This window comes from Nuphar pumila, chromosome 7 (genome assembly GCF_984573655.1).
Source record: "Nuphar pumila chromosome 7, dmNupPumi1.hap1.1, whole genome shotgun sequence".
Classification (NCBI taxonomy): Eukaryota; Viridiplantae; Streptophyta; class Magnoliopsida; order Nymphaeales; family Nymphaeaceae; genus Nuphar; species Nuphar pumila.
Genome location: NC_143255.1, coordinates 20,627,579 through 20,638,718, shown reverse-complemented (window position 1 = coordinate 20,638,718; position 11,140 = coordinate 20,627,579). Strand labels below are relative to the sequence as shown.

The 11,140-nt window shown below is 36.6% G+C and overlaps 1 protein-coding gene across 1 annotated transcript; it reads left to right on the top strand.

Moving 5' to 3' along the window:
• Nucleotides 1-727: 727 nt before the first annotated feature.
• LOC149831447 (protein SAR DEFICIENT 1-like) lies at nt 728-10,787 on the top strand. Its single transcript, XM_090012076.1, has 8 exons — nt 728-941; nt 1,177-1,252; nt 2,019-2,071; nt 7,304-7,800; nt 8,137-8,297; nt 9,102-9,302; nt 9,636-9,732; nt 10,443-10,787. The coding sequence occupies exons 1-8, from the start codon at nt 865-867 to the stop codon at nt 10,727-10,729; spliced, it is 1,449 nt and encodes a 482-aa protein (XP_089868202.1). The 5' UTR covers nt 728-864; the 3' UTR covers nt 10,730-10,787.
• The last annotated feature ends 353 nt before the right edge of the window (nt 10,788-11,140 follow it).

Here is an 11,140-nt window from a genome sequence, read left to right as displayed (position 1 = left end):
TTTGTTGCAGGTACATGTTTGACATTTGTTTGATATGAATGATTTCGATGTATTGCAATGTTTAATGTGATTGTATTCATACTTGCATGTAGTTACTTTCAATTTCATTATGTCTTCCATGTGAAATTGTATAATGAAAGCATGCTTAAAATGAATGTATCGTGTCATGAATAGTTTGCACATAAAAATATTAAGTTATGTCACGATATTTTCAAAGGTTGATATCATACAAGAAAGCATGATATTTTCACAAAAGTGCCAACTTTGAAAATATCAAATTTTAACCCAATGTTAATGCAATAAAAACCCATTTTTCTTGCCTTTTCATATTATTCGTATATTATTTTTATGTTTATATATTATATGTGTGTGTGAGAGAGAGACTCTGAGCCAAACAACACTACCCTCGAACTTGTGGTCAAACCCTAAAACTGACACCACGAAGGGTCATTTCCTATGCTTGACCTAGAAACGATGCAAAAGGATAGCTTAATAATTTGGCCAAATAGCAGACGTCACTGGCATGACGCAAGATGCATTTGGTTGTGCCTTTCCCTCGTTTAGTCATTCGGCCCGATGCTTCGTACGCCTTTCCTAGCTGTTTCTCCGCACAAAATGAAAACGACGATTTAAATTAAGAATAAGACGAAGTGGACTCAATTATTATCTGTTCACTCTTCCCACTTGTTGTCCTTTATTTCTTTTAGAGCTTATCAGTAGATAATTACGAACAATAAGTTAGGTGCCATTCTCATCTCTCCGCCCCCCCCCCCTCCCCTCTCTTCCTCCTGTAGAGGGAAAGACCGGAAGAGTCTCTCTCTCTCTCTCTCTCTCTCTCTCTCTCTCTCTCTCTCTCTCTCTCTCATGGATGCAAAGAGGCTATTAGATAATGGTGAGATGCCAGAGAAGAAACGACCAAAGGGGAGCGGTTCACTAGCGACGTATGTTAAAGATCTCTGAATGAAAAACCCATGTCTATTTTTTCTCCTTTTCATTTATTTTCTGTTGTAAGATGGAAATTTTTGAAAGGAAATTGAGTTCATGGTATCAGAACATATATATGGTCAATGATTTGGAAATGTTTTTTCTATTTTATTTTTCTTTTGAAAGAAGGTTTGGAAATGTTTCACTGTATAAGGATTTTGAGTAGTAGTACTGATGGTTGGTTGGTTGCAGTGCTATGAGGGAACTGGTGATGATAAAATCTATGCAGAACATCGGTGCCGTTTTGGAGCCATTGATTCGGAAAGTGGTATGATGATACTGCACTAACTGCCTTTTGGTCATCTTCAACGAGAAGATTATCTCATCTTCCCTCTTTTGAGAAATTCCTTCAGCATCAGCAGCACACCCGAATATCCCATGAACAGCATGCTGTTATAATCATGTAGGGTTTTTTCTAAAATTATCAGTATTACGGAGTTATAATTTCGCTAATCCCACCATATTCTGAAAAGTCTCAAGGGCTAACATCATGTATAAATATGTAGTTAATATTTTCGCCATATATATATATATATATATATATATATATATATGTTTGTGCGTGCAATATAAGGGAAAGCACTATTTTTCACGTTTTTTCTACTTTTTTTAGATCTAACCTTATAGATGTGATCTAGATAGTTTCTTTAGTAGAAAACAAGCTTTAGATCATGTTTTTGCAACATGTAAGTTTCGTTTTCAAGGCTTCATAAACCAACAGCCTACAATATACCAACATTTTATTACTCAACAAATTATATTTTTGCATTAAAAAGATTGTCCAAAGTATGATCCCTAGCAAACAAATCATGTTGAATACTTCTCTCAGAGGAGAACCACAAGAATCATTGTGTATCATTTTGAACAAGTCAGCAACATCTTTATCATCATTAATTGTTCCCAATGGTGGCAATGAAAATAATAGAAATACTAATCATTGTGCATCGTCATCATCATCTTGGTCTTCTCCATTCATAATTTATCATATTGGTGGTGGTGGTGGTGCCTGATTGTTGTTAGCGAATTTTCCATAGGTACGTGAGGAGGTGGAGCGTACAGTTGAATGTGGTGTACGTGCAATTCATAGGTCAGGTTACTCCTTTTTGTGGTTCACTTGCTCATTTATTTTTATTTTGATAATTATTGAATTGTTTGTTTTGGCCAAACAATTAAACTTATAATTATCATCAAGGACATGCCTAATGTCTGTTCTTTTTTATTAATTATTTGATATGGTAATCAAATTTTTTATATCTATGTGCGTGTTTTACCTTAACATGCACGAATTTATCTTCCTAAGTAAATGATATGTTTTGGGAGAATAAAATAAATGAATGATATGACAGCAAAGTTTTGTAGGATCAGTGTTGTCTGTATCGTATTAACCTGAATAGGCGGATACGAATCATACTCAGAAAATCGATACGAAACTGATCTGAATTGTCTATTTTTTAATAAATATAAAACATAACTTAAAATTAAATTTTTTTAATATTATTTTAATGACTTTAACAGGTGTCACATTATGATTGACACGTAATATTTTATTATTATTTTTTGGCTGATTCAGAAAAATTCACTTGAGAATCAGTATCGGCCCGATTCAGGCACCTGAATCGTTGGCCAAACGATACAGGTCGGATTCCTACACTGACAACATTGGGATGGACAGCTTTGATACCCCATGAGCAAGGATAATCCAAACAAGAAGGACCGTGGACTAAGCTTTATTGCTTGAATCCTTTTCTAGTTTCTTTGAAATGTCTCCACAAAAGGATATCAAGAACTCAAAAAGGCCCTTAGCCCAATAATGCAACTTTGCAATTAAAATTTCATTTTCTGATGGAGATTATTGACACATAAAACTAGGTGTCATGAACTAAATAATTTGTTATCCTTGACCCATTTTGCCTTAATTAAACCCATCAAAAGTTGTGATGCTTAGAGGTGGTCCGGCTTCGTCCTGTTGTTCTTGTGTCTCAGACTTTCTTTATGCCATTCCAACAAAAATTGACAAAATATTTCAGCTGTCTTATCTCTTTATTAATTCTTATCAAGAAGAACAACCCAAGTTGGTATGATCATAAATGTTTTCTGGGGCCTCCTGAACCTCATGCATGACTCTATGACTAGTCTGGTCGATCAGATGAAGTTATTTCTTATCATGTCAGTGAATGTGCTCCTTTTGGCAGTTTGTGGGTTGGGAACTTGGTTATTTATGACATACTGCTATACTTATAGTGCGTTGAATCCCCCAACCTTGAGTGTCTCTCTTGCAAATCTTATGTCACATTGACATTAAAATCCCCATACGTAGATTCACTGACTTAGTGAGTCGAATATTTACATAGGAATATATAGTAGTAGAATAGAAAGCATTGTCATCATAAGCATGAGTAACGCCTTGCTTGGTTTGGATTGTCTTGTCACCGACCACGAGCACTTGGTTGAGAGAGATATATAGTAGAAATGGTAAGAATTCTAATTCTTATAGATATTGGAACTCAAAATAAAGACAGAGATTTATGGATGGAATCAACTATGCGGTATTTACAGAAAAAATATTCGGTTGTTGAACAACAGTCAATATATGCTTCTAATGTTAAATTAGGATCAACTATGATATAAATAAACCATTAGACCAAACTCCTTTTTTGTGTCAAGGCAGTAGCCATGAATGGCCAGAAACTCCCAAGAAAGGGTGGAAGAATGGGACATATTATGCGACATAGAATGCATTACAGAGGTGTGGCTTTGAAGCAGATTGGTAAGATGCATAGTTGGGCTCATCAAGGGTTCAAAGTAGGTAGCCTTAGGTTGCTTTGAGTAATAAGATCATGGAGATTGTCAATGAACATGCAATAGGATGCCTTGATCTGCGGACAAGGCTCCACTGAGCCATCGATTTCGGCCGTTGATTGGTGGGCCTTGTGTGTTCCCCCCATTAATAGGCCTGTCAGTTCTGACCAGTATATGGCCATTAAGTTAAACCAATAGCACAGAAGTTTTCTGTACCATGCCATTTGAAAGGGAACTATCAAGGGGTGTAAATGGGTCGGGTTTGACCCAAGCCAAATACGTATCAAACCCTATAGGGTCAGGGTTTGGTGATGAATAAAAAGGTTTCATAGAAACGGGGTCAGACCTGAAGGTCCGATTAATATATGGAGCCGGGTATGGTTTCTGAAATTTCATACCAGACCTGGGCATGACCCGAGTTCAGTCTAAGATATGTAAGTTTTCAATGTATAAAAGATAAAAAAAAATATATTATTTTACCAGGTATAAGGTCCGGGTCCGGTTCATGTAATTCTTATAGGATCTGGGTATGATTTCTCTTATGGAGGATCCGGTATCATCATCTCAAATCAAGTCTGGGTTTGGTTTCAACTGGGTCCGAACCAAACCGACCGTTGACACCCCTATAAATATCCAAGAATCTGTAGATGAAAAAATGAGTTTCCTTGGTTCCATCTGCTTGAGATCTGCTAAGCAATCTATGCCATTATCTTATATAAAATAAAATTTTCCCGTGTGTTTTCAAGGGTGACATGCAAAGTGAAGGGGGTGTGTAGAACTATGAAAGGTAGCTTAGACAATACTTCCAAAGATATCATTTGTGAGTCTCTATCCATCCCTTTGTCCTGGACATCAATAAAGATGAACACAAAAAAGAAAAGGGTAATCTACGTATAGGCATCTCATGTATGTCAAATTTACGTTTAGCCATCTTAGCTTCTAATTATTCAAAATAATACTTTAACTTTTTAAAAAACTACTCAGATGACCACCTGAGTAATTACTTTCTATTAACTTAACTAGAGTTAACTCTTGAAGATGACAATTTTACCCTTTATCCTGGCCAAACAAGATGGTGGCTTTTGAGATAATTAAGATGGTGGTTTTTGAGAAGTTGGAACGTGGAGTCCGTCGAAGGCATTTGGTTGCAGATGGGATATCCACCGTATCATTTCACGGATCTATGAGAGAAATTAGGTAAATTCATCATAGATTCGTTAGACACCTATATATAAATTACTCAAGGAAAAAAAAAATAGAAAAGGCGAAAGATCTATGTAGTAAAAGGACAAAAAGTGATCTCGAGTCGGCTAATGCCACAACGCAGCAGAACCCCATTTTACGACTGCACTTTGCAACTAGACACCTGGCTTTACACATAAGGAGAATGAAAAAACTAAAGATAAATTTCACATTAGAAGTCATGTAAGGCATACTATTATAGGTGCCTATGCCTTTAGAGCAGAAATGCTAAGAGGCAATTGGATATTGTGAACCAGCTGACTATTTGGTAGTTGGGGTATTCAAGCATATATATATATATATATATATATATATAAAAGAAAACTAAAACTAGATTTTCATAGGTCTTTTTGCAAATCTAACCTTGCATATGCATTCGACACTATTTGCTTGGAATTGACTATTAGATATCATAATCTCGGATAAAAATATATAATTTTTTATATTTATAAAAATTTTGAGCCATTGATTTTCAAGCCTTAAAAGATCCTTCTTATACATTGTAATAGAATGATCCAAGAGATTTTTTTCTATAAAAATCATGCATCTAGATCGCATCCATACAATAAAATTTAAAAAAAAAAACTATGAAAATCTCGGTTCATATCAATTTACATATGTGACAGGTTTACATATTTTAGTTACCCTATATATATATATATATATATATATTGAACATTAGGTGCTTGCGAGACGTGTTTGATGATTTTTCAAATTTATTTTATTTTATTTTATTTTTAAAATTTGATCGTAAAGATGTGATCTATGTACTTGATTTTATAAGGATCACGATTTCGACACATGGGTGGGTTTTTATAATATTTGAAAAATCAACTGTCCAAAATCTTTGTAATTTTTTTAAGCTTCAAATATCATTTTTTTTATCGAAAACACATGATCCATGTGCGGATTCCTCGTAAGTAAATCGACCATGCTCAACACATTTATAGAGTCACAACTGAAAAAAAAACACCAAAAGAGCCCATCCAACACCTATGGCAAGCACCTAATGTTCAAGCACCTACTCTCTCTCTCTCTCTCTCTCTCTCTCTCTCTCTCTCTCTCTCTCTCTCTCTATATATATATATATATATATATATATATATATACTAAAAGTTTAGGACCACAACTAGCTTTTTTGTATGCATTACTTTTGGCATCACATTAGTTTTTGTTTTTTATTTTATAACTCAAACAATCCGCACCCCAGCGTGGAGACATATATAGCCCCCCGGAGGCTTAGAACTTAGAGACTTCCCTCAGGGCCTATGCTGGGTGTCGGCTTACACAAAAAGTAGCGCCTGCAAGAATCAAACCGTAACATGACAGCCGAGGCATATTCCAGCAAACCCGTTACCAACTTTTATCGACATAGAAGTGTTGAGAAGCGCACTTGCATCAAGCAAAAGTTTAGGACCACTGGAATGACAACTAGCTTTTCTGTATGCATTATATAACTTAAGTGACAGAGGCTGACTGTTGGCATCACACTAGTGGAAGCAGATCAGGTCATGCTGAACATGAGCGTTTTTGCTCATGCCGACATCGTGGCCGTCTGTTTGCATTTTGGATGAATGCCACGTGGTTTTATTGACTTTTGAGCTTTTTAAAATGCAAATCGGATGGTCACGATGTCGGCATGAGCAAAAACGCTCATGTTCAGCATGACCTGATCTGTTTCCCACACTAGTTGTTACCAACTTTTGTAAACTATAGTATCACATTTCACGTGATGTAAATGTACCCTTTGCTTGCTTTCTTGTTTGTTTGCCTGCTTTTTGTGTGTGGGCGTGCACGTGCACGAGAGAGAGAGAGTCAAACAGTAAAGTGTAACAATAGAAATGAAGAAATCCAATTTAAATATATTATCTGCCCTGCCATTACAATAGTGAAAGTTTAAAACGGCGAAATTGCTGCAGCCAAATTCTCATGAAAATTTTCATTTTTCTAATGTTTTTACCTGCAAAAATAAATAAATTAAGAAATATAAAAATATATCTGTAAGATGAAATAAAAATCAGGAGTGTCACCTTTTCTCATTAAATAGCCGATATAACTATAAATATCATGATAAAATTGCAATATTTTAGTATAAATAAAAATATAGCGATATTTTGAAATTATTGTGATATCTGACTGTTTAAAACAGCAATAAAAGCTTTTTTGGCAATATTTTCAAAATATCGCTGATATTTGTCTCTATGGTCATTGTTTTTTTCAGTTTCTAATTAATAACATACCCACAACTAGCTTTTTTGGCATTTCTCTTTTTCTGCAGAAGAAATGAAAGGCAACTACAAGAAATTGCCGAAGCACCAAAATTAAGGCTGAGCTTTAAAGAGAAGTTGGCTCTTCCAATCTTCACAAGCAGCAACATTAAAGGTCAAGACAACAAACCTCTGGAGATTGTAATCATAGACGCCCAAACAGGGATTAGAGCGCAGCAAGATCTCCCACCTTCACTGAAGGTTGAAATACATGTTCTAGATGGCGATTTCTCTCCTGGTGATGGGGAAAGCTGGACCTCAGAAGAACTCAACAGTAATCTGGTTCGACGTCGTGACGGAAAACAGCCGCTGCTTGCAGGAGATGCTGTTGTTACACTAAGAGATGGGGCTGGCTTAATCAGGGAGCTTGCGTTTACAGACAACTCTAGTCGGACAAGAAGCCGAAAGTTCAGGCTTGTAGCCAGAGTAGTGAAAGAAAACAATGGTGTGGTTAAAATTGGAGAGGCTTTATCAGAAGCTTTTGTTGTAAAGGACCATCGTGGTGAATGTATGTAATTCATCATTGTCATTAACACCACCACCACCACCACCACCATCATCATCATCATCAATCATACAGAGACCAATGTTTCAAATGCCACATTACACCTTCACCTTAAATCATCATTATCATCACAATCTTCGTGATCATCATCCTCATGCACAGACAATGATCGAAAAGGCCCAAGCGTGTTTTTCAACATTTGGGGGCAAAGCATTGGATCCTTCATAGTTCATGTTTATCACAGTCATTATATGAGCATTAACACATAAAAGAAAAAATATGCCAAGTCCCTGTCCACCATCATCAACATCATCAGCTAACTACGTTTATGTATTTCAGCCTACAAAAAGCATCACCCGCCATCATTGGACGATGAAGTATGGCGTTTGGAAAAGATTGGAAAGGATGGTGCTTTCCATAAAAGGCTAGCTGCTGAGGGCATCGACAGTGTCCAAGACTTCCTCAAGCTAGAAGTCATGGACCCAACACTCCTCCGAAGGGTAAGAAAATAAAGCTACATATTTTTATTGCTGGGTGAATTTGAGGGCTTCAGTTCTCAAAAAGCGAGGGATCTGATTACTCTCCCTTTTTCCTGTGGTCAGGTCGGGCCAAAGAACCAAAGATTTTTATTATAAATACCTATCTTGGATCCTTAAAAGCTGTGGATCTAAGATACTTTGGAGAGAAAATCAGGTCCAAGGTACCTTGGATGCTGTCCATGAAGATGAACGGCACTCAAAAGTTGCCAAAAATGATGGCCCCCCACCTAGATGGGCCTCACCAAAAATTTGGGTGCGATTCACTTTTTGGATGAACAGCTTCAACAGTTGAAAATTGGACGACTGAGATTCATCCAAAATAAGAAACTTGTGATAGTTTTTGGGTACCGCTCATTTTGACGAGCCGAGCTTTCGGCTTGAACGCCTTAAGTCACCCTGCCTAGCCAGGTATGCAGATACCTTTTGGGCTGTCCATATGTCTGGTAGACGAGCCGAGCTTCAAGTTTTCAAGCTTAGCTCATTCTTGTGGTGAGCCAAGTTGAGTTCTTGATGAGTCCCAGTTAAACGAGCTGAGTTTGAACCGGCTTGTCTACAAAAAAAACTACATTTTTTACTAATTCATATTCAGCTGAATACCTATTGTTCATATTCAGCTTGCTCAACCTATTTTACGAGTTTGAATGAGCTCTTTACAAGACGAACATGAGCCGTTGGCTGGTTTTCCAGCCGTTGGCTGGTTTTCCAGCCGTAGCTGTCCACTGGTTGTTTACCACTAACATTATATAGGGATGTTTGAATAATCAGATACTTGGAAAAGGGATGTCTGATAGAATGTGGGAATCGACAATGGAGCACGCGAAGACGTGCAACTTGGGGTTGAACAAGTATTTCCACCATGACATGAGCCAGCGGGTTGTTGTAATTTTGGACTCCATTTGCCAACTAGTAGCTGTGCTTTTTGATGGTTGCCTGCTTCCCATCAATGAACTCAGTGGGGTTCAGAAGGTATTACATTCTTCATTCTAAATGCTCATCTTCAGAATATATATATATATATAACGTCATCATCATCAGGTTGTGATGAATCCCAAAACAGAAAAGCTATCATTCTTAATCAACAAGCTCTTATTTTTAAATAGAAGTCCACTTCATATAGTTCATATCATCAATATGACCTTGACTTGCATCCATTATGGCTAAATCAAAAGTAATCATACTTATCATTTTGTTACATATGGATATCATGGTCAATAGCACTGGCCTTCTTCATCCTCATTTATAGTGAACTCATTGTTCGATATCTTATTAATTTGCAATGTTGTTTTTGGAACTCTAAAGGAACAAGTAGTATGGCTGGTGCAAGATGCCTACAACAATTGGGATAAATTGAAGGAGGTGGACGGATCATTCCACAGTAATTTGCTACCATCATCCAGTAAGTCCTAAATCATCCTTTAGGTGTTTATATATATATATATATATGAGAACTACCGTATAAACTGGGAATTTCCAACACTTCTTTGGCAAGTCCAACCATGTAGATGTGTTCGGCATGGTGAACTTGATAGGAAACAACTATTGGATCATGTATTTTGGATGAAAAAATACAATTTTTGGACGCTTGGATATTTATGAAGATTATAAGTGTTGATTTTAAAGCCTTAAAAAATTGTGTTTATGCACTATATCTGATGATTCAAGAGCTGATCCTTATAAAACCAAACATGTAGATCACATGGGAACAGTTAGATTTAAGAGAAAAAAAACAAAAAATCTATCAAAATTGCAGTTCTCATATTCTAGTGACTTTCTTCTACTGGTATTCAAAAATTCTTTCAGGTGGATAGAAGGTGAATCCTGTTGGCAAACTAATGGTGTTATCCAAACTCACTTCCTACCAAAACTTTGCATCCACTACAAACTGAACAGACACCATTGGAAATTGGACTCACAGATGTACAAAAACTCTGGAATTTAGTGACATTGAAATGCAAAAAATGTAGATTTTCTTAAATCTCAAGCACACGTAAGAATGAAGTTCACTCATGATCCTGGTCGCATTTTATGTGATATTCAAACACACCTTAAGAGCTTGTTGACACAATCACATTAAAAGACCTTCCTCTTATGTGATTCCTTCAACAGGTGATTTCAATGGAGCATTAGCTGCTGAATCTCTGACTCCTACAACATCAAGCCAACCCCAAGATCTTAATCAGCTTGAAGCACCTGGCCAAGATGTGGGCCCCCCCTACCATCCGACCGCAAGACAAGTCCAATTTCAAAGTTCTCTGGAAGGTTCATACATTTATGATCATCAGGAAGCCAATAGTTGGCTAGTTCGGATTCAAAACTCATGTCCTAGCAGAAATATACAAGAGGACCACTTTCAAAATTTCAATTTTTGCTATTTCGACAAGGCTCAGATGTGATAATGTATTTGGATATTACTTTGTTGTTTAATAGCTTGATAAAATTATCCTTGACAAATTGCTCCCAACAATTTGTACTGGGAAGGTCCGGCACTTAGTTTTTTTTTAGGGGAGGCCCGGCACTTCATATCGGCTCTTCCCCACCTGAAGCAAATAGTACATCCTAACAGTTGGACAAAATAACTCATTCATGGAAAACCAACATTTTTTGCTGAAACAACTCTATTGTGAAGATTATAGTTCTATAAGAAAATGGTTCCCCAAGACTCGTTCAAATCAATCACAGCTTCTCCACTTATTAAATATATATTTGCTTCTCTATAAATGTGGTTTTTTTCTCATAATTAAAACCTGATTCACTCAAAAGAACCGATAAGCTCTCACCTAAAATGACAATAAGGACCCAAAAGA